Source organism: Onychostoma macrolepis, chromosome 14 (assembly GCF_012432095.1).
Source record: "Onychostoma macrolepis isolate SWU-2019 chromosome 14, ASM1243209v1, whole genome shotgun sequence".
NCBI lineage: Eukaryota > Metazoa > Chordata > Actinopteri > Cypriniformes > Cyprinidae > Onychostoma > Onychostoma macrolepis.
In genome coordinates this window covers 2,676,824-2,700,500 of record NC_081168.1, presented here as the reverse complement: position 1 = coordinate 2,700,500, position 23,677 = coordinate 2,676,824, and the positions used below count along the sequence as shown (strand labels likewise).

Genomic DNA, 23,677 nt, shown 5'->3' with positions numbered 1-23,677 from the left:
ATATATACTGTTTTAGATGGTAATGCTGGCAGCAAATTTATAAAAAATAATATATATTAGATCTATTAGGTCGCTTTGCACACTTTATGAAATATATATGACCAGACTAGTGGGAGATCAATGGTATCAGCCAAAAAATATGAAAAGCGGGAGACTGGTTACTTTCTGAGAGACACGATTGAGACATTAAAGAGAAAGTCACAGGGTTGAGTGGAGCGACTGTTTTGGGCCGACTGTCGTCTGTAATGGTCCCTCTATGGAAGCGCTTTAGTGCAGCCCCAGTCGTGACAGTCTTGCCTCTCGCTGGCCGGTGTGCAGACTTTTACTATTTAATTACCGCAGCTCCCGTCACACTGGCTGCCAACTCCAGCGGTGAACGTGCAACCCTGTCTTTAAGACAGCCAACTTGTTCTCTCACTTCCTGGCAGAGAGATCTCCATGGCAACTACACTTGACATTGAGCATAGCTGTGTGGCTTTCTTTGTGCAGGTGGAGTTCTTTAACATCGTTAGTGTCAGGGCCATTAAGAAAGAGAGGAATTTAGTCCTTAGGGGTAAAACCATGACTTCTGAATACGGAAATACAATGTAAAAAAATTATTTCTCGAAGTTAAACAAATATTATTGGATTACGTTTGAGAAGAAAATACTATTCCAATCGTTTGCATTCAAAACTTTATGCATTACTTGTAATTATTTGTGAAATTAATTACTTTCTTAAAGTATTTCAATTATTTTTAATGAATTAAAATATTTTTGTAATACAATTTCTGAGAGAAAATAGTTTCACATTTTTTTTCAGTGTACATTCTCACCTCTGATAAAATTGTTTTAAAAGCAAATACTAATAAAAATGATTATTATTAATTTGCAATGGTTATTCACATTTTTAAAGCTTGCAAAATACAATTATTTTATTAATAATAATAATTTGCAAGGGTTATTAACATTGTACAATGATATCTATACATTTTAAGAAATGAACACACTGTAAAAAAAAAAAATCTAAATTGTAAAAAAAAAAAAAATTATTGGAGTACATTTTACAAAAGATACTATTTCAGTTTTTCTTCTTCAAAATCTCATATAATTCAAAAAGTGTTGCTTGCCATTTCTTTGTAATTGTTTGTGAAATTTACTTTGTAATTATTTACAATTTCTGAGTGAAAATTTTATCTCCACCAATCTTTTTTAAGTACATATTCATAGCCACAAAACAACTGAATTTTCCACTTCGCAAGCCATTGTGAGAATAAATTCATAATAAAACACATAAACAGCGGGTTCATACATTACATAACCAATGAATTCCCATTTTCTCATTCCCAACAAAATGTGTATTCACTACAGACATTCCCATGACTTTTTCTTGCCCGAAAATCACAATTTTAAAAATGAATGCGTGTTTGCGAGTCAGTAAGGGTTCTGTTAAGGTGAAAAATCTTTATTTCTGATCTCTGTTTCAACCTAGCTTTCATATTGCAGCTCCTTTGGCCTACAGGGCCATTTTTTTCACCGAGTCCGTAGTGTACTGGAACGTTCATGCCTTTCTGCCTTAATGTCCCCTGTGGCAGCCTCCATCGCCCATGAGAACTGCCTTTTTCCCCTCTCTGTCTATCAAAGGAGCGGAAGAGTTGCCTTTTCGTCCATTATGCATTCTGGCACCCAGTCAGTCATAAAGCGGGCACAACACCCCGCTCCAATCGCTCCTCAAGCACATCTCACCCCGTCTCTCAATCACCTGCGACAATAACACGTCTTAATCTTCTCTCCTCTGCATGGAGCTCACGTGGACTTATGGTAATTTAAGCATAATACGTCAATGCACATTGAAGGGCTATTGAAAATCTTGAAAACTTATTAAAATACTCATCATTTTCCAGGGAACCATAAAGATATTAGTCGTGTGCTGTGTTAGCAGAATCCATATTTCAAACAAACAAGAGATAATGAACTGTGAGTAACATAATCATGTACACGTCCCAACTGGCCTACAAAGGGATTAAACGCACAACATCATTGAGAACAAATTCAACATTGTTCTTCTGGTTAATCTAATGAGCCGGTGAATAGTAGTACGCTACCATAATACTCGCAATATGAAGTATTGTATATAGCATTAATAATTTGTGCAATATGTTCTGGATGCATAGAATGACCATGACCTCCTACATTCGACAACGTGTAGCTCACAACAGAGAACGATGCACAGAATAATGTATATCCTATAATGCAAAGCATTCAACTTGACTTTCCATTACTAGTGCGACAAATGAACCAGAAATAATTACAATTGTGATTCTCGCCAGGGAGAGCAAGACTGTTCTATGTTACTTCAGAAGACTTGGAATATGGACAAAAAATTGTATGATAAAAAGAAAAAAAGAAAAAGAAAAGCAAAATTGAATTCTTTTAAATTAATTATAATTAAATTAAAAATGTTAAAGCGCCCCTATTATGGGTTATGAAAGGTTCATATTTTGGTTTTGGGAGTCCCCAACAACAGGTTGACATGCATGCAAGGTAAAAAAACACTTTCATTGTCTTATAATATGCATTTATTTTTACCTTACTTGCTCAACAACTACCAAATAATTTTCGCTCAACGATTTTTCCAAACCCCTCCTTTGCGTGACGATAATCTACAGTGTTGCTTTGTGTACAGCGTTACCGCTGAAACAGCTATTTTTACCGCTCTAAAAGCGGCACCTAGTGGCAAAGAATGAATTTGCATTTTCATTCAGACCAGCTCGAAAAGACCAACAAGGGGGCGGGCAATATGCTAATGTTTCATGTTGACTCAACATGAACCGGCTTAGGATTGGTTTTAAAAAACGACTCGTTTCAATGATTCAGAATCGACTCTTTCTTTTGAGAGACAATAACTTTATACACAGTGCACTTTCGGATTTAAAACTTTGCAGGATGTTTTCATTCACTTAGAGCTGTGTTACTCACTGCATGAAGGGTAATTTTCAAAAATCCGTAATAGGGGCACTTTAAATGATGACACCACTCAGTGTGAAAAGTTCATGTGACAACAATGAGCATACTACTGCTTTGAAATGTTTATCGTTGCGTTGTTTTACTTGTTTTGAAAAATAGGCAGTATTATACAGTATTTACTCTGCAGTATTAGTAAACTAGATAGCAGTAAACACAAGGCCATAATCATGTCTTGAACATTAGGGGGGACCAGTTTTTTTATATATAAGATTTATTTTTTATTTTTTTAAGAAAGAAATAGAACATTGAAGGAAATCCCATGTCTAATTCTAGTTAGTGAAGGAAATTCCATTTCTAATTCTAGTTAGGAAGTGATCATTTTGAACGTTTCCAAATAATATGACAAAAATATAATAAAGATATAAGACAAAAACGCAGAACGATGCATGTATCATCATACAGTATTTAGGAATTAGGTCTACATGAATCACCTAAATGGTACCATATTTTCAATTTAAAACGACAAAAAAAAACAAGTTGAGTAGTTTGCATCCCTGGATGTTACTGTCGGTCGTTTAACAAAATATATAATTTATACTAAAACAGTTGTCAAATATTGTATGTTTCCGCTACTTCGATCTTACCTCGCTGTCTTTCAACGTGAAAACTGATGCTCTGGAACAGGGTTGCCAGGTCTGTGTAATAAAACCAGCCCAATTTCTACTCAAAACTTTGCCCAATCACGGCCAAAATTATGCCAATTAATGGGATAATGGGGGGGGGGTCCTCCTCAGTTGATATCGCACTCAATACAAAAGTAGCCCAATACAAAAGTAGACTTGGCAACACTGCTCTGTAATTCGCGTTCTGCTTCTATGAACAATAAATCCCGCCTGCTTCGATTTGATTGGCGATCTCTATCATTTTGACAGTAGCTAACGAGCACCGTTAGACCAGGCTAAAAATGTAACTTTTAAACCTTTTAGTCATCATAATAACAAACAAAGTGCAGCATATTGGCGTGCAGCAGATTTGTGGACAATTTGGCCATTTCTAATGATTGATATCGACTTGTCCCCCTCAGGTTTATGGTTACGGCCCTGAGTAAACTATTCCAACTCAACTTTCCGACTGAATCCACCGTAAAACTGCAAGGAAAATTCTGTAAGGTAATGGTTTAAGAGATATAAGCTTCATTAAGCTTTAATAATTTAATTTAGATACATTTTCATTATTGTTGACAATCATTACACAATATATATATTTACAGGTCATTATGAAATATCATTATAATTTACAGGATTTTATACAAAATTGCCTGACAGATGCCTTGATTGTATGATCCAGATCCTTCACATATTGTTAGTGAACTGAAGTGATAGTTACCATAAATTTCAGAGTAGCAATGATCGGTTTCTTGCTTGAATTCAACTGGTGCGCTTTGAGGCCTTTGAAAAAGATTCAGATCCTTCGCCCAATTTTTAAGAAGCAAGATTTTTTTCATCAACCAAAGTCTTCGACATTAAGAAATCTAATACACCAAAAAATACGTTTAAATAATGAACCATAACATTAACATCTGATATTATAACTACTGAATCAGAAAGTGTTTTTTTTTTTTTTTTTACCATGATGTAATATCAGCTACTAGTTTTCAACTTATATCTATCGATAGTGTTAATGGTTTACAGATATATTGCGTCTTTCTTCGTTGAGGTTCACTCGCCTCATCCAATCTCGAAACACTCGAGAGATGTTAAACAGCCGTTTCCCCTCAGCGGCTCACCACACAAAGTTTATACAGTGTAGAGATGAGGACTGTTTAGCATTTACACGGCCTAGGTACTGTTGACACAGCCGGAGCGGACAGTGAGTCCAACCACCAGGGTAATGGTCCATGTCAGTCCGTCCTTGTCCATGGGATCACATATACGTCCTTTGTCGTGGCCCAGCCTGTTCATATATCCCCTGCATCAGATAAAACCTTTGTTTTAATAGGGCTGAGTTTCCTTGTTGGCCCAACATCAAAAAAAAAAAGCAATAGTAAAAGGACCTGTTGTGAAAATACCCTGTATGGCTTCCTGACAGAGTCTTTGCATTGCATCCTGCAAACTCATTTGAAAGAACAGAAGAACCTTTAAAGTGTCAAATGAAAATGCATTGTGCTCCAGCTCTCTGCAAGAGATAAAGAAAACAAACCAAAGCATGCTTTTAAAAGATATCTGATATACAGCTTAACTATAGGAAAATAGACTTTCACGACCGACTCCTCTTGACTCCTTTTGTAAAGCTTTCTTGGATGCAGTTGGCTACGAAGTAAACATATACTAACCCAAAAAACAAATCCTTAAAATATATGCAAAGACAAGCATAAATATTTGATCCACAGAGTAATCTACATATGACAAATATAAGTGGTATATTGAAACTCTGGAACAAGCCCTGTACTGCGTGTTTTTTTCTCCGGTTCCGCCGCCGATGTGTTTCCTCAATGTCTTTAGAACGAAAAAACTAAATCCTGATTTTTTTTTTTTTTACTTTGACCGTCTTTCCTTAGTCTTTCCGCTATATATTTGAAATAAATCAGCAAAAGGTGTATTGTTTTATTCTCTTTTTTACTCTTCTTTGTTTTCTCTTTTGGTCCGTTCCACGCTCCGGATCCTTTTAATGCACGTAGTAAAGCCAGTAAACTATGTTGAAGAAGGAAAACACGGTGGGAAAGATCATCCTCGACCACTTGTCGATGGAGTTGACGTCGGACAAGTCCGGGATGTTGACCTTGAGCTGGGAAGCCCGTCTCCTGAGCCTGCTTTTCTTCTGAGTGGCGTGGCGCTCCAGGGCGCTGTGGCCGTAGTTTTGCCGAGCCATGGCCGCCCGGCGGTACTGAAGGGTGGAGCTGTCATAGGCTAGCATGGTGTTACGCGGGTCACCCAGACCCCGGGAAAGATCAGACGGACCCATTTCGTTCTTCATCTCAACTGTGGTCAGCCGGATATCATCGGGGGTCATCTGGAGAGAGAGGAAAGATGGTAGGATCAGGTCTAATTAAGAATCACTGTCATCAAATGGTGGATTATTGAAGAGCCCACTATACATTATATTTGCAAAACCAGCATTTTTCTGAGATCTGTGGGTAAGATATTTTCTTTTTGTAACTGAAATCCGCCTTTTAAAATCACAGACCGCAGGGTAATGCTGTTTTTGCATATGTTGAAATGATGCACAATGATGGATTTCATGAACTAGATGTTGAAAAGAAGTGGACTGTCCCTTTAAAACCATGATGAATGCAGTATAACCATAGTAAATGAATCATCAGCGATAGTTACACTGCACTCATAGTAAGCTGTGGAGTAAAAGCGTTTCAGGCAATAATATCCAGGATTATTTCCGAATTTCAACCATGGCATGGTTAAAATTCTGTCTGCGTATAAATCAGCCAAATAAATGCAAATAAAAAAGGCAAAAACATGAAGGCAGAAGTCTAGATCAACAGTGAGGAGTCAGGTTGCAGAGATGGAGGTAAGGAAAGGAAAGGGCATTCACTCGCTCTCACTTTCCACGATAACCTTGCTTGCTTAAATTTTATTTTATTTTTCATTTTAAAGTTTAATTTTAAGCATTATTATATCTTAGGCTGCTTAATAATCATCAAAATTGTCCTACAGAAGCTATGTAAACATTGCTAATGCAGTTTGCTAAGTGCTAATGCTACTGTAACAAAGCAACAAATGTTGCACCTGGCTAGTGATACAACAATTTATCGCTATATATATATTCGTATAATTTTGATTTTATCAAGACTAACTAATATCTAAACAGATTAAGTGTTAGTTCCCCATTGTGTTGTTCACCTTGTCAATATATTTTCTGCTTTGAACATTCAGTAGGCTAAATATTGTATAACAGAAGTTTAATATCTCACATGCTTTAAATTTTATTATATCATATACATTTATCTGCATTTTATTGACAATCAGCCACTTAGTTTTAAGGTAGACAATAATCTTGGCTATTCAGACCTTAATTTATGTTTATAAATAATTACCCCAAAATCAAATTCAGCACTCTGAATGTCCCAAAAGTGAAGTCTCGTTCACACCAAGAATGATTACTGTAAATATATCTACTGTATAATGATAATTCAGTTAGTGTCCACAGCAATGCATGTTAATAATGATATATTAAAAATTATATTGTTATATATTTAAAGCAGGATGGATTCTGATTGGCTGCCAATGCTTTTATCGTTTCCACAATATCATTTTTCTGCAGTGTTGGGGAAAGTTACTTTTAAAAGTAATGCATTACAATATTGAGTTAATCCATTAAAAAAGTAACAAATTGCGTTACTTAGTTACTTCTATGGAAAGTGATGCGTTACGTTACTTTTGTGTTAATTTTTGTCACCTGGGTTGGGCTTGATTATTCGTTTTTTTAATAACAAAAAATCCAAGTTATGTGTTTGGCAACTCAATTTGAAAAAGTAACTCATAACTCATTTCGTTGTAACTTCAAAAGTAATGCATTACTCAAAAAAGTAATCTGATTACGCAAATCATGCGTTACCCCCAACACTTTTCTTCTGTGTTGTTATCGTTATAGTTGTAGTGTGGACTGTCCTATATTCTCATAGAATTTGAATGATTAAAACTTCTTAAAGTTATCCTCCGTGGTGTGAACAGTCCTTTAAGCTAATAAGCATCCACAAATGCTACGCTTGGCGATCAAACAGGAATGGGCATCTGGGAAAAAGGCTCGGGTGCAAACGGTAACTGAAAAAAGGGCAGGACAACGTAATGGTGGAAATGATGATGGCTACCATCATTACTCTAAAGGAAGAACAACAGAAAGTCATCCAAAGAAATCATAAGAATCAAACAGAAAGAGCTTGGGTGTGTTTACTTCTGGTTGGTTATCGATGCAGAGCCATTGCATTTTTTGTACCATTCAGTACCTTAAGTCTTTGATCGCCTAGTCCTAATGCTGCATCCTCCGCAAAGATCGGATCCCACATCGAGTCATACCCGTCAATTTCCCTCTGTTTCATTCTGGCATAGAGAGCATCGTCTCTCTGAACTACACTTCCCACCAACCACTGCAAGCATACAAAATCAGCACAGTTACAGAGGTCGGCCGCACTCAGAGAGAGACACAACTCTTTCAATGAGATTAGAAGGAAAGCCCTAGAGGCTCGGCCAGGCGGGCTGCGTCCGAGTGTCTGTTGTTTACAGCTAACAAAAGTCTGTGCCCATCTCCCGGACATTTCATCACATGTTTCTGAGGGTAAAAGCCCATTAGGTTGCGGCTGGTGAACAAGCTTATGCCAGTGGAAAAAAATACAGCTATACATCCGGTGTTTTAACAATCTGACCCTGAAAGGACACAACATATTACCTCAGAGAACCGACCACCTACTGACCAGAGGCCTTTGTCAACAAACCCTAAAGACACGCGATGTGTGTGTGTGTGTGTGGAAAGCTCGGCAGTACCTTGTTGGGGTCGGGCCTGAGTTTCTCATTGTTGGCTGTGGCGGCCTTTTCTGCCGCTTTCTTCTGCCGCTGAGGTCCTCTCCCGAAGAAGATGTAATTGACAAAGGCGTACTCCAGCAGCGCCAGGAACACAAAGACAAAGCAGCCCATCAGGTACATGTCTATGGCTTTCACATAGGGAATCTTGGGAAGGGTCTCTCGCAAGTGAGTATTAATGGTGGTCATGGTCAGCACGGTGGTGATACCTGGAGTTCGGAGAAAGCGTTCAGGCATAATTAAGTACAGTACTGTGCAGCTCAAATCAGCTGCAGCTTTATATAACAAGAGAAGTGAGACGTAATTATCCAGCAAGCGCTGAGTAGGAGCTGCCAACGAAGCAATTACAGAGGTTATTCATGTGTCATCTTCCAACTTGAAACCATTATGAAAACTTTGACAACAATCAACTTGAATACAATGCGCTAATGCAAATGTGAATCGAAGAGATGTGCTGCGAGCTACGGCGCTTCCAGAGAGAAGCATTGAGATATACCAAGAGATGTGCTTTTCGATTTAAACGAAGCACCATTTCAGATAGCACTCATGTAGCATGAACACTTTGGGATGAGTTGCATGATGAAAATTAATGCTTGAGTTTAGGGGTTTGTTTGCTCTCATGCAACTCGCCTCACAACGTTCTCGTGACATCAGTGGCACCTCAAAATTTTCAGGCTATTATTAAGCAATCAGACTAAAGATATTCGCAAAACAAGCACAAAACAATGAAAGGAACCTTGTATGCTCGCCAAGGCTGCATTTATTTGATAAAAAAAAGCAGTAAAAACAGAAATATTGTGAAATATTATTACAATTAACTTATTTCTATGATCAAAGATGAATTTTCAGCATCATTGCTCCAGTCTTCAGTGTCACATGATCTTTCAGAAATCATTCTAATATGCTGATTTATCATCAATGTTGAAAACACTTGTGCGGAAACAGTGATACATTTTTTTTTCAGGATTCTTTGAATAGTTCAAAAGAAAATCATTTATTTTAAGTAGAATTTGTAACATTATAAATGTCTTTACTGTCATTTTGATCAATTTTATGCATCCTTGTTAAATCAAAGTATTGCTTTATTTTCAAATGCATTATAAAAATAATCTTTTGAATGGTGCATGTATATTATAAAGTGTCAAATCTAGTTTTACTAGGCTGCCTCTAGGCTCACCTCTAACCATCTTCCAAATTAGTCATAGAACAATTCATCAGCATTTCTCGCATATTCCTAAATGTTTAATTGGTTCATCATCATCATCATCTCCGTTTGGTCAAATTCACACACACATAGCAAACACGTTCGGTGTAGAAAGCTCAATTCATTCTGAAGCCACGTAGAGAAACCGAGACGTCAAAGTCTGTAACAGAGCTGCTGTATTTCTCTTTAAACAATACAGCAAGGTTGAGACATGTGTTTCCTCGTCACATGCCCCTCACTGCAGACAGATTCATTCTGACAAGTTCACCCAAACACAAAAGGCCTGGCTCCCTATCATCAGTGATCTATTCTCCACCAAACCCCCAAGTATCAGCGTCAGAAGAAGCCATTTTGTCATAATGGCAGGAACATGGCCCTGGACATAAAACACGTCAGTAAAGAGCGACCGGAGGAAAGTTTGTCAGCTTAATCAGCAGTAATACATCAACGCAGATCAGCAGAGGCTACAGAGCACTTCTAATAGAGTTTGGAGCGGGAGGGAGAGGGGAGCACTGGCAGCGCCGTATTTTCACTGGAGTGAGGCAGATTTAAGACCCACTTGAGTCCAAGCATCATACAATTTCATTTGCAATTTGAGCCTCCTCTTTTGGAGCACCGGCAGGTACTGCCCAAAGGAAAGCACAACCACAATATCTAGTTCCTCCTACGCAGCAATGAGAAAAACCGAAGATTCATCTCATGATTGTCTCCTCTAGAGTTTCAGACGAGATGCTTTAAAAACGTTTTAAACTGTACTCTGATTTGAAAAAATGAAAATACCAAAGTCTACCAAAGATCTCGAATATGAGTCATAATATGAAAGAGCAACCGTTGAACAATTCTCTTCTTGGGGACCAGATGTACTAAGATCACCTTGATTTTGCCAAGACGTTCCTGAATCAATATCTTTTGTTGATCCTACATGGAAAACTGCAGTAGACTGCTTGATGCATACGGCATAATAAACTAGACACACTTTCAACAAGTCGGATTTGAAAAGTCTTCTACCAGATTTCTGAGAGCCCAGTGCAGTGTTTACCAACCTTTTTTCAGTTTTGATAAATGAAAAATCCCACGGCACACCACTAAGCACTAAAAATAAATGAATTAATTAAAACAAAACAAAGAGAGAAAGAGGAAACGTTTTTATTCCCCCCAATAATTAAACAATGCGTCGTCAGAGTTGGCATTTTGGTTTTATATATGATCAGACACTTGTACTTAACATTTTCTGAAAATCATGCTCAAATGTGTTAGCGAATAACGGAGATCTGTGTTTTGTCTGTCATTAGAACGACCGCATCTGAGGCAGTAAATTAATCGCATTACATTTTAATCAATTTACAGGTTATAAAGATTATTGTAGCTATATGGGCGCTCAGTTTTTCTGGTTGTTTAATACATTTGTCCAAAATCTCATGATAAAAAAGATGAATCGCTACGCACAGGATATTTAAAACATACAAAAGTGTATTGGCTACAACTAGACGGCAAATGCTAAGACTCTTCTCCGCTCTTCAAACACACAAAAACATTAGCCTTTATAGACAGTGTTTATTGAGTTAAGAAAACACTTACTTATTCAAACATATCAGTTCTTTATTTACCCTTGCATTGCGAAGAAGTAGACATCTGTCTACATCTGTAAATCTGGATTTATGATGTTTGACTGACAATTTGAGGATCCAATGGTGTTACGAGGTTTAGTCACAAGCTTTTTTTCATGCTTTTCACGATGACCAATAGCACTGATTTAAAATAACAACAAAATATAATGGAGATAGAAAGTTTTTGATCATTTTCCATGGCACACCAGACAACAGTGGTTGGGAAACACTGGCCTAGTGTGTGGCACTCTTAAATATTTCACCAGGAAACAAATCTTTGCTCAAGACAACAGTGTGTTTTCAGAACACATTGGCTATGGCCACTAAAGAGTGGAGACGTGCTCCAAATAGTCATGTGCACCGAGAGCTCCTGATGTCTGAAGTGCACATCGTTTAAATAATATGTGCTTATTTTTTTTCAATTAAAAAGGTAAACAAACTTTGCAGACAGGGTTTTTAATGCAGATTGTTGCACCATTATTTGCTATACTTTCGTGCTGATGTTGAATGAATGACGCGTGGTTGCATGCAGTTCTGTTATTTACCTGCCCCTAAACATGGCACTGAACAAATGAACTGTTATCGGTCGCTTTACATGCCATTCAGACTGCCTCTGTCCTTGGCCAGTTGAAGCGGCTGTAAAGCCCAAACCCTATGGCCTCAATTAAAAGTCTGGCTAAGCGAGAATATTGGACTTCCAACTTGGAAACTTGTAACGTCTTATGAACATGATAACATCTGGTGGGACGTAATCACGTTTCAGCAAATTCAATGAATCAATGAGTAAAAGTGCCAGCATTATAAGATATAACCCATTTATCTAGGGGTTATGAAAAAACCTGTTGAAAATCTAACACCTGCAAAATGAATGCGCACCATTGCTTATTCTCTGCAATTTGGCTGGCAGGAGACTCTGAACACCTGCACCTACGTCGTCTTTCAAGTGTCCTCTACAGTTGTAAATCTCAGATGTCGAGAAGGAATATCCCATATCCGACTATAAATAGAACCTGAAATCAGATTTGTTAATAGTGTGCTGCAGGAATTAGTATTAAAACTTGGAAGTTAGATGCATTTTTTTACTTACATTGTCCCAATGTCAATGCTTTTTTAATGGGTAGTAACTGATTACATGTAATATGGATTACATAATCAGATTCCAAATAATTAAGAATTTGTAATTAGATTATATTATGTTTTAAAATGCACATAATCAGATTACAGTTACTTTTTTTTATGGATTACATGATTACATATTTTTCACACAATGGCAGTAAATTATTCTTAATTTATTGATTCACCCCAGTTCTTATTTTTTACTCTCTAATTGAGTGTAACCAAGTTACTAAACACTGTTGATGCATAGCTGTGAAATATTATGTGTTCATCATTTCCAGTGACCTTTAGTAATTATTAATATTGAAAGTCTGGACAAAATTATTTCAAACCTGGACGACTTTGGCCATGTAATGTCATGTTCTTCATGTTTATTAATGTTTGTTCATGTAATGTTGGGGGTTTCCCAAGCTTTTGACATTTTTATGAATTCAGTATTTCAGTAAAGCTTTTCATGGACTCCAGTTTGGGAAACCCTACTGTAATGTAATGTTTAATGCATTTCACAATATAGATAACAAATAATTAAATATATTTTCTTTGTGTTTTGTTGTTGTAATCTACCCAGCACTGGTAAATGTCTGAAATAAGGTCTGGGCTTCACACAAGTTCAAGATATTTTCAAGTTTTAATCTAGGCCATAAAATAAAGGTTATTTATTATATTGATTATTTCCTTCATTTTTATTGAATAATGAATGCCTTTCCGATGCGATATGAGATTTGAAAAGGGAGAAAAAAAGTTTGGCAAAAGTCAGGTTCGAACTCGGGTCGATTGCGTCAAAATGTACACGTCTTACCATCTACACCACTGAAACTGATGTGAAATGAGCGTCTTTTTGCAATGTTGTCTATCCCACTCACAGCCTCTGCCAACAAGGCAGGCTATTTGCACTTAGTGTAAATAGACACTCCGTAAAAGAAATCAGTAATACCCTCTTGTTATTTTTTAAGCCTTTACTTGTTTTGAAAAAGACAGTTCATAACAAGTGGCTAAATGGGTCTACAGAGGTTGTCTGGGACATTAAACATTATCAGACCAAACAGGAAAACTTATCTACTCACTAGTTCACTTTCACAGCCTCGTTGTGTTTCAAACACAGTCTTCAAAAAAGTTGTGTTCATTTGTGAAGATTATCTTGATGCACAAAATCATAAACTTTCATTGGTCACTGAGCATATTTTCTGCAATAATCCAAAAGCTAGCATGAAAATCCTATTGGGTTTTTGTAGAGGGAACCAGGGTGACGTTAACTTCCAGGTCAACCTAAAAAAAAATTATGCCATCACCGCAACACAATAGGAAATGTTGTTCCAGGACCAACAAGGATGTTGATACAGAAACACATCTTGGCAAAATCCCAGTTACTGATGTTTTACTCAACTGCAATGAGAGGCAAACAGAAAAGAGCCTGTAAAACAAGAAACGGAAATCCAAAGAACCATCATAGCTGACCCCTGAGTATACAAAATAAAGACACAGTATAAAATGGTCACCATAAGCCCAACAAACATCTCCACCAACAATAACACACATCACATGATCAGATGTCCCACCTAAAGCCACACGGGCAGCAGAAGCATCGTAGTTGATCCAGAAGGACACCCAGGACAGGATGGTGATTAGGATCGAGGGCATGTAGGTCTGCAGGATGAAGTAACCAATGTTCCTCTTGAGTTTGAAACTCAGAGACAGACGAGGATAAGAACCTGGTCCAAAAAAGAAAAAGAAGGACAGTTTCATACATGCTCTATAGTAGCATCTAGGGATTACAGTAATCGCAATTGCAGTAATCGTACCATACAAAGTTTGGGGTCGGTAAAATTTGTTAATGTTTGTAAAAGAAGCATTTTCTACTCACCGATTTACACAAAAATTCAGTAAAAACTGTCAAATATTACTGCAATTCAAAATAACTGTTTTCTATTTTAATATATTTTCAAATGTAATTCATTCCTGATGCAAAGCTGAATTTTCAGCATCATTAATCCAGTCTTCAGTGTCACATGATCCTTCAGAAATCATTCAAATATGCTGATTTGATGCTCAAGAAACGTTTTGCATTATTGAAAACAGTCGTGCTGCTTCATATTTTTGTGATACATAATTTTTCAGGTTTCTTTGATAAGTAGAACATTTAAAAGCATTTAGGCTATTTAAAAATCTTTTGTAACGTAATAAATGTTACTGTCACTTTTTATCAATGTAATGAATCCTTTAATCAATTTAATGCAATAATGCATAATTTCTTTAAAGAAAAAAAAAAAAAAACCTGGACTGACCATTATCCATAAACTGTTGTTTTTAGCATCAGTCTTTTTCTTGTATTGCAGAATGCTGATCATTTTAGTTTGATCATTCAATGCATTGGTCCATATAGTAAACACAGGCCACCTAAAATATATATTTGGTGGCATAACAGGTCGCAATAATAAGCGGCGTGTCTGAGAGCGTGGGTAGAGTCAGACAGCCAGACTGCGTGACTTTATCTGTTCCTGAAAGGCAGACCAGTGATGATAATAAGACTGGAGAAAAACAAATTATGTGCACTTACTCACATGCTTACTCATCGCATACATCGCTTCAAGGTTTAGCAAAAGGACACTGTAACTATATATGTATGCAATAATGTCTGCACCACAGCATTTCAGCTTTTGATGTTTTTGTGGATAAACTGTAGGGATCATACCAGGCCGGGGCCGGCTTTCTGTGTGCTCACAGATGTGTGTATAATGGCTGTTGCACATGAAGCCTTTGAATGCAGTTCATAAAAATCAGAGCTAGGTAGTAAATGATTACATGTAATCTGGAATATTTAAATTAAGTACTTGTAATTAGATTATATTACATTTTAAACACATTTTATACATGATTACATATTATTCACTCAATTGCAATAAATTATAATTCATTTATTGATTTTCCTAATTCTTCTTTTTCCGCTTTTCTATAGCCAACCGCTTATATAGATTCAGAAAGTCTTCCAGTTTTGTGGATGTTCACACAAAGACCAGACACTACACTGAAAAAAAAAATGATTCATTGCATTTACTAAAACATTTTAAGGTAAGTGGTTGCAATCAGTTTATTTGAGCTACATTTAAATAAACAAATTTAGTTGACTTTCAACTAAATTTGTTCATTTAAATGTAGCTCAAATAAATTGATTGCAACCACTTACCTTAAAAACATTTGCAAATTCACTGAATCATTTTTTTCAGTGTATAGTCAGGTGGATAGAATTAAACAGAAAATATACAAGCCACACAGAATTTGACCACTGGACTTACAAAAAAACTTTTCCGTTTCAAGAAGTGTTTTCTCAACATTACTGATGAACACATTAAATTATGGGTTACTTAACCAAGTATTTCTATGACTTCGGAAGGCTTCACGTAATTTATTATTTACATGTAATGCAGGGATTCCCAAACTTTTTTTTCTCATCTGAACCTCTTTCATCTAATATACTGTATTAGTCTGTATTTCATCTAATATACTGTATTTACCTGAAGTACCCCTGAGATTTTAAGGTAATAAGTTAATTATTAAGTAACACATTTGCACCTTCATGGTCCTCTGATGTTGGTTAATGGTCACATGACATCAGGTAAACTAAATATTTAATCATTTTTAGTAAAAATTTTTTTTTTTTTTTTTTTTGACTGTTATTTTAAAATGATTTATTTTAATTTTACATTTTTATGATTTAATTAATTATTAACCTTAACCTAAACTCGCGAACCCCCTGCAGTTTCTAGTTTGGGAAACCTTACAGTAATGCACTTGTTATTAATAACAATAATCTCTTTGTATTTTTTTTTTTCAATATGGTACAAGATTATCCTATTTAAATCAATGTGATAAACGAGTAATCTAAAAGTAATCTGATTATATTACCTCAAATGTTTAAAGGATTACATTACTAACTACAATTTTTGTCATGTAAATTGCAATCCATAACAGATTACATTTTGTAAGTAATCTATCCAGCGCTGATAAAAATTCAAAGAATTCAGGGTGAGACCCATCCATCCGTTTTATGTTTTACTTTTGTCTGTAACAGAAGTTTTGAATAATCATATCTTTTGGTTTGTGTCCTTCAAGTTTAAAAAAACTGAAATACCTTTTTCATTTGTAAAATTATTTTTTCATTAAATAATATGTACCGTTATCATGAAAAAACTCATACAGTGATATAATATTCTGGTCCTACCGCCCACCCCTAGATCAAACATTACTTCTGACTCATGATCCCAATGCTACAACACACACAAAGGAGAAAAAACTCAACCTGTGGAGAAAACCACGTTCTTGGAGATGAGTTTGTAGTCCACGATGGAGAACTGAGGCAGCTCGATCCTCTCCACCCCAGAAACGGCTCCGTCTCCCCCTCGCCAGTAAAACTCGATATCATCTGTGGTGTAGCCATCTGGAGGATCCAAACACACATGCGTTATAACAAACTATGCATCTCCATACACATGAGGACAACTGAGATCCAGCAGCAGAAAATGAGCTCTGTATAAAGACTGACTTTGTGTCTTACTTCCTTCTGCATCCAAGCTTTATCGGACTTTAAACATAGTGAGAGTTGATCCCCAAAAATGTTGATCATCATCCTCAGGTTGTCCATTTAAATATTGTATATTATAAAATATTATAAGAAATTTGTTTTCTATTAATTTAATATGAGGTTAGATTTATTTTCAACCCTGTTACCAATATTTGTGATGTCTAAATACGGTTTAAAGCATTTAAGAAATAAATAGACAAAACTTAACATTAAACGTTAAAAAATAACGTTAAAAATAAACAATGCAAAAAAAGGGTAACAGGGTTGTAAATATCACTCAAATTACAAATTACATCTCTAATATTACATCACTCAGTAGCTAGTTGGAACCAAAAGTTTTTTTGTTTTTGTTTTTTTTGTATTTCCCAAAAATTAAAGATAAATATTGATTCAATGTTTTTTTTGTTTTTTTTTTACTACAATATTTTGGGTAACAGGGTTGAAGGTTAAGATTGACAAATGCAATCAACAAGAAAAAAGGAATAAGGTTGTTTATGTGAAAAATGTGTTCATGTAAAAAAAAAGATCCAAATTATGTTACTTTGATCATGCAAAAACCAGTGTCATTTTAGTATCATTGAAATATTTTTATAGTTTTTATAAATATTTTGATTTTGAAGCATTCGAGTCCACGTGCGTTCAACTAGAAGTGACAGCCTGGTGAATAATCTGGATTATAAAAAGGAAAAAAAAAATATTAAAACTTTATTCATTATTAAATTAAATTATATAAATTAAACTCAAACTGACTAACTGAAATATATATATATATTTACATTTTTTGTTTTATGTCAGTTAATATTTATTTTATTTTAAGTAATGAAATATTAGTTTTTTAATAGTTTTACATTTAGTTTCAGTTTTAGTTAACTATAGTAACCCTGGTAGTTACATTAGTTAATAATTTAAAATGTGTTTTTCCACATTTAATTAAAAACTAATTTAGTATATTGACAAAACTATGATGTTGTGTTAACTTTTTAATTCAAGAAGGTCAGCCTCTAAAGTGGGACAGACTAAAATCCCCATTTTAAGGGGGAACAGACACTTGAAACCAGCTCCATTTCATGCTAGGTTATGTTTTTAGATATACTGGATATAATTTGTTAACTGGTAGAGATTTTGGACTATCGTCTTTATCATGGTTGTGCACTCATGTCAAGTTGCAGTGCACCATTGTCATGAAAATTTTGCGTTTGCACACATTTTTAAGCATTGTGGTTTAAAAATTAGTGATTTTAAGCCGTTTAAATGCAAACAGCATTTGCTGTCTGTGAGACTGTTTCCGAAGGCCGCGCACATGAATCCGCTGCTCATAGAGCGTGTGAATATTTTTGTTGCTTTATTGGCCTTGAACGGTTAAATACACATACTTATATGTGTCTAAATGCCCGTCTTTGCAAGTATCCTCGTAAAAAACAGTTATGCAGGTCTTAAGTGAAAGGAAACAGCTGAGAAAGAAAACACATGTGTAACACTGAGCCCGGTCTCATGAAAATGTGTATAAATAGTACGCCAAATAAAAACAAAAACTCATGGTATTGATACGTAAAAATTGACTTTGGCTTGCATATGATATGCAGTTTTCGCGTGCATATGATACGCATCTACCCCACAACCCTAATCCTACTCACTGCGTAGCATATACATGCTAAAGTAAATTTTTGCGTATCAATACCACAAGTTTTTGTTTTATTTGGCATACTATTTATACGCACTTTCATGAGATCGGGTTGGTATATTGGATCCGGATGTTCGGTCTTAAAGGGGAAGCTGCCAATTTTTTCCTCCTGTCTGTCATTCATGTTAATCAAACAGCAGTGAGAGAAAATCTCACCGCTCTTGACTAAATCACTTTCGTAACTTTAATAATACAAAATTTTATTTACAGTGAAAACTATGCAGTATTTTGATTAATTCACACAATGTATGTAGCATTTATTTATTGTAGTTTTTTGTCCTGTTGCTTGAAATTAGTTACTTATCTTCAGTGAGCTTGACTTTTTTTTTAGGCTTGTGTTAGTTTTTGGAATATTGACACTGATGACAAGAATTATGAAAATTCTATGGTCTCAAAAACATTATTATCATAAAAACGTTATTAAAAGCAAAAATAAATATATCATGATATATATCGTTATTGTGAAATAAAATTACTCATAACGTGAAATGTGACCCTGGAGCACAAAAGCAGTCATAAGTAGTACAGGTATATTTGTAGCAATAGCCAACAATACATTGTATGGGTCTAAATGATCTATTAATCTATAATCTATCCATAAATATATCAAAACTTAATTTTTGATTAGTAATATGCATTGCTAAGAACTTCATTTGGACAACTTTAAAGGTGATTTTCTCAATATTTAGATTTTTTTGCACCCTCAGATTCCAGATTTTCAAATAGTTGTATCTCAGCCAAATATTGTCCTATCCCAACAAATTGAACCTTATGACTGGTTTTGTGGTCCAGGGTCACATATGTGGGTCACAAAAATGAAGTTTTGATATATTTACGGTAGGAAATTTACAAAATATCTTCATGGAACATAATCTTTACTTAATATCCTAATGATTTTTGGCATAAAAGAAAAATGGATCATTTTGACCCATACAATGTATTGTTGGCTATTGCTACAAATATACCTCTGTGCTGCTTATGACTGCTTTTGTGCTCCAGGGTCACACATAAGATTTTGGTCATATCGCCCACCCCTATTTTTAGATAACACATTTTCTAACATATCCAACAAAAAGCTTTGGATTCGTGTTTTTAATACTTTACATAAACCAAAGGGCTACCAAATTGCATTGTATTCATGGAAAGTGCAGTATAAATATTGACTGTGACATTTAGATTTCAAAACAAGTGATCATTAAATTATGTAAGGGGACAGCTGGTTATGAAACAGACACACATCCACATTCGTGAAGGAATCTGTGTGTTTGCTTGTTCTCCGTCCTCCTCGCTAAGGTTCCTTCTCCGTCTGCACCAGTTTGTCTGCATGCAACTTATAATGAGAACCAGTGACCTATTTAGTGTTTTGAATAATTAACGATGAGCTTCTGATTTCTTCATATTCAAAGGAGTTATCTCTGCATGACTTAGCAACCAGGTACAGACTTAAAAAGGCCAGCAAAGCTGTAGGCCTTATAAAGCATTAATGCAGCGACAAAGATAACAAACACGGCTTTCTCCTTCGGTTTAATGGGCCAGAGAGCAACGTGATGTAAATACGACAAGAGCTTGAGCCATGTGACAGTCATAAGATGTGTCTTGCTAGCGTGGGAGCATTTGGTTGCGTCGTGTTCACCCCGCTGTCTGAAAAGGCTTTTAAATGGCGAGAGACGAAAGCGAGAAAAGCATGAGAGAGCTGAGGACTCTAGAGAAAACTGCTGTTGGACTGGGAAGCACTGGTGTTTCACTTTCCATTAAATCTATTATTTCTGTGCCACCGCGTCTGATTCTGTCAATTGACTGGCTGATTACTGTCAACAGATCACATCACTTTACTGCTACGGCTCCATTATTCCCTCGGGCCATGAAAGAAACCAGAGAAAAAGGAATCCACATCAGAGGTGAGTGACTCGAGAGCACAGCTTCTGCTTTAAAATCTGCTTCTGAATCGCGGCCATTAATTATGTATCGGGAATCAAGTTGATCAGGGAAAAGGAGGCTTTAGCTTGTGTCTCATTAGCTCGCGTGAAACGCCACACAAAACACTTCAGCTAGACACGCAGGCGAAAATTACGGGAAAACACGCAATTGTGAGCGTGAAAGGTTTCAGACACTGGAAAAGAAACGTGAGTGTGGGAGAGAAAGCAAGAGAAAGCCGGGTTGCCAGTTGGATTCGATTTAAATTAGAATTTTTAAAAATACATTCCATTTTTATCAGCAACATATGAGACACTTTTATAAACATTTGTTGGTATTAATGATCAATGTTTGAAATTCTACCTAGAGAAATTAGTATTAAATGTATATAAATTATCCGTTTTTAAAAAATATATATATTCATATTATATAATTTACTTAAGAAATTAAATTAATTGTGTTATTATAGTATATATATATATATTTAATATATATATATATTTTAGGCTGTGAATAAATAAAACAAATTAATTAATTTGCATATTTGGTCAATAGTATTAATGTGATCATTTATGTTTTGACTCTGTTTCCAAGTCTGCAGTTTTCACGCAGAATTGAGCTACTATTTTAGTGTTGTTGTGGATTGTTTTTTTTTTTTAGAATGTGATTTTGGAGCGATTTTTGATAGCCAAATTTCCCCAGAACCTGATTGAGCTAGTTTTTGGCAGTGATTGGCCAAGTTTTGAGTAGCAATTGGGGCGGTTTTGTTACACAGACCTGGTAACCCTGGTGTGGCTGATTAAATTTAAATGTACACTTATGGGAAAAAAAAAGAGACACATTTCTTAAATTCTGAATGTCGCGACACCTTTAAGAGAACAGTGTTATTTTAATATCACTGAGATACATTATAGTTTTTATTAATATTTTAAATTGGTTTTAATTTTAGATCAATTTTGTTGTTGTTTTTTAAAAAAAAATTTATTAGTTGTTAGTTATTATTTATTTTTTATTTATAAATCTTATTAGTTGTTTTTTAATAAGTCTATATATTTTTATCTACTTTTATTTTAGTTTTAGTTATTTTTAGTGTAGTCAAACAATTAATCACGATTAATCGCATCCAAAATAAAAGTTTTTGTTTACATAATATATGTGTGTGTGCTGTGTATATTTATTATGTATATATAAATACACACATATACAGTATATATTTTGAAAATATTTACATGTATATATTTATATTAATGTAATTTATATTATATATAAATATGCTTAATATATAAACAAAACATATTTCTCTTAAACATATACGTGCATGTGTGTGTATTTATATATACATAATAAATACACACAGTATACACACATACAGTATCTCACAGAAGTGAGTACACCCCTCACATTTTTGTAAATATTTTATAATATCAGCCATATTTTATAACAACAGCCATTAATGTCTAAACCGCTGGCCACAAAAGTGAGTACACCCCTAAGTGAAAATGTCCAAATTGGGCCCAAAGTGTCAATATTTAGTGTGGCCACCATTATTTTCCAGCACTGCCTTAACCCACTTGTGCATGGAGTTTACCAGAGCTTCACAGGTTGCCACTGGAGTCCTCTTCCACGGAGAGGATCATGCTCTGCTTCAGTATGTCACAGTACATGTTGGAATTCATGGTTCCCTCAAAGAACTGTTGCTCCCCAGTGCTGGCAGCAATCATGCAGCCCCAGACCATGACACTCCCACCACCATGCTTGACTGTATGTAAGACACACTTGTTTTTGTACTCCTCACCTGGTTGCCGCTTAACACCATCTGAACCAAATAAGTTTATCTTGGTCTCATCAGACCACAGGACATGGTTCCAGTAATCCATGACCTTAGTCTGCTTGTCTTCAGCAAACTGTTTGCGGGCTTTCTTGTGCATCATCTTTAGAAGAGGCTTCGTTCTGCGACGACAGCCATGCAGACCAATTTGATGCAGTGTGCGGCGTATGGTCTGAGCACTGACAGGCTGATCCCCCACTCCTTCAACCTCTGCAGCAATGCTGGCAGCACTCATACGTCTATTTCCCAAACATAACCTCTGGATATGACGCTGAGCACATGCACTCAACTTCTTTGGTCGACCATGTCGAGGCCTGTTCTGAGTAGAACCTGTCCTGTTAAACCGCTTGGCCACTGTGCTGCAGCTCAGTTTCAGGGCCTTGGCAATCTTCTTATAGCCTACGCCATCTTTATGTAGAGCAACAATTCTTTTTTTTCAGATCCTCAGAGAGTTCTTTGCCATGAGGTGCTATGTTGAACTTCCAGTGACCAGTATGAGAGAGTGAGAGCGATAACACCAAATTTAACACACCTGCTCCCCATTCACAACTGAGACCTTGTAACACTAACGAGTCACATGACACCGGGGAGAGAAAATGGCTAATTGGGCCCAATTTGGACATTTTCACTTAGGGGTGTACTCGCTTTTGTGGCCAGCAGTTTAGACATTAATGGCTGTGTGTTGAGTTATTTTGAGGAGACAGCAAATTTACAGTGTTATACAAGCTGTACACTCACTACTTTACATTGTAGCAAAGTGTCATTTCTTCAGTGTTGTCACATGAAAAGATATAATAAAATATTTACAAAAATGTGAGGAGTGTACTCACTTCTGTGAGATACTGTATATTACGTAAACAAAAACTTTTATTTTGGATGCGATTAATCGTGATTAATTGTTTGACAGCACTAGTTATTTTAGTATATCAAGTTAGATTAAATAATTTGATTAAATAAAATAAATAGCAATTTCAAGAAGCGAAAATGATTTTATGGTTTTAGTTTTAGTTAACTATAATAACCCTGAAAGGGAATGAGTAGAAGGGGGGAAACGAGCCAGAAATGGAGAAGGAGGCAGAAGGAGAAAAGCGTGCAGTGTATTGGTAGCTGAAGGAAGTCAGGCCTGACCCTCAGTGTTTCTGTGCTGCTTAACGCTTCTGGCAACTTAATGATCAAACGGAGCAGCCTGTGCCGGAGCATCACATCACAGCGCTGTAATCCAGCACTCCAGGGACAAAGATAAAACACTGAGAAGACCTCGCATTCTTCTCCTGTGTC

At 35.8% G+C, this 23,677-nt stretch overlaps 1 protein-coding gene across 3 annotated transcripts in view; it reads right to left on the bottom strand.

The window, feature by feature from the left end:
* Nucleotides 1–4,121: 4,121 nt before the first annotated feature.
* The window catches only part of gabrb2a (gamma-aminobutyric acid type A receptor subunit beta2a), a 55,076-nt gene continuing 35,520 nt past the window's right edge, over nt 4,122–23,677 (bottom strand). For 2 of the 3 annotated variants that reach the window (XM_058797801.1, XM_058797803.1), the window contains 5 exons: nt 16,695–16,832; nt 13,957–14,109; nt 8,438–8,682; nt 7,903–8,043; nt 4,122–5,954 (listed from right to left, as the gene is read on the bottom strand). In XM_058797801.1, the coding sequence (XP_058653784.1) occupies nt 5,610–5,954; nt 7,903–8,043; nt 8,438–8,682; nt 13,957–14,109; nt 16,695–16,832 (1,022 nt within the window). In that variant the 3' untranslated portion in view covers nt 4,122–5,609. The remainder of the gene's footprint in view (nt 5,955–7,902; nt 8,044–8,437; nt 8,683–13,956; nt 14,110–16,694; nt 16,833–23,677) is intronic. The other variant, XM_058797802.1, reaches the window with a different exon arrangement.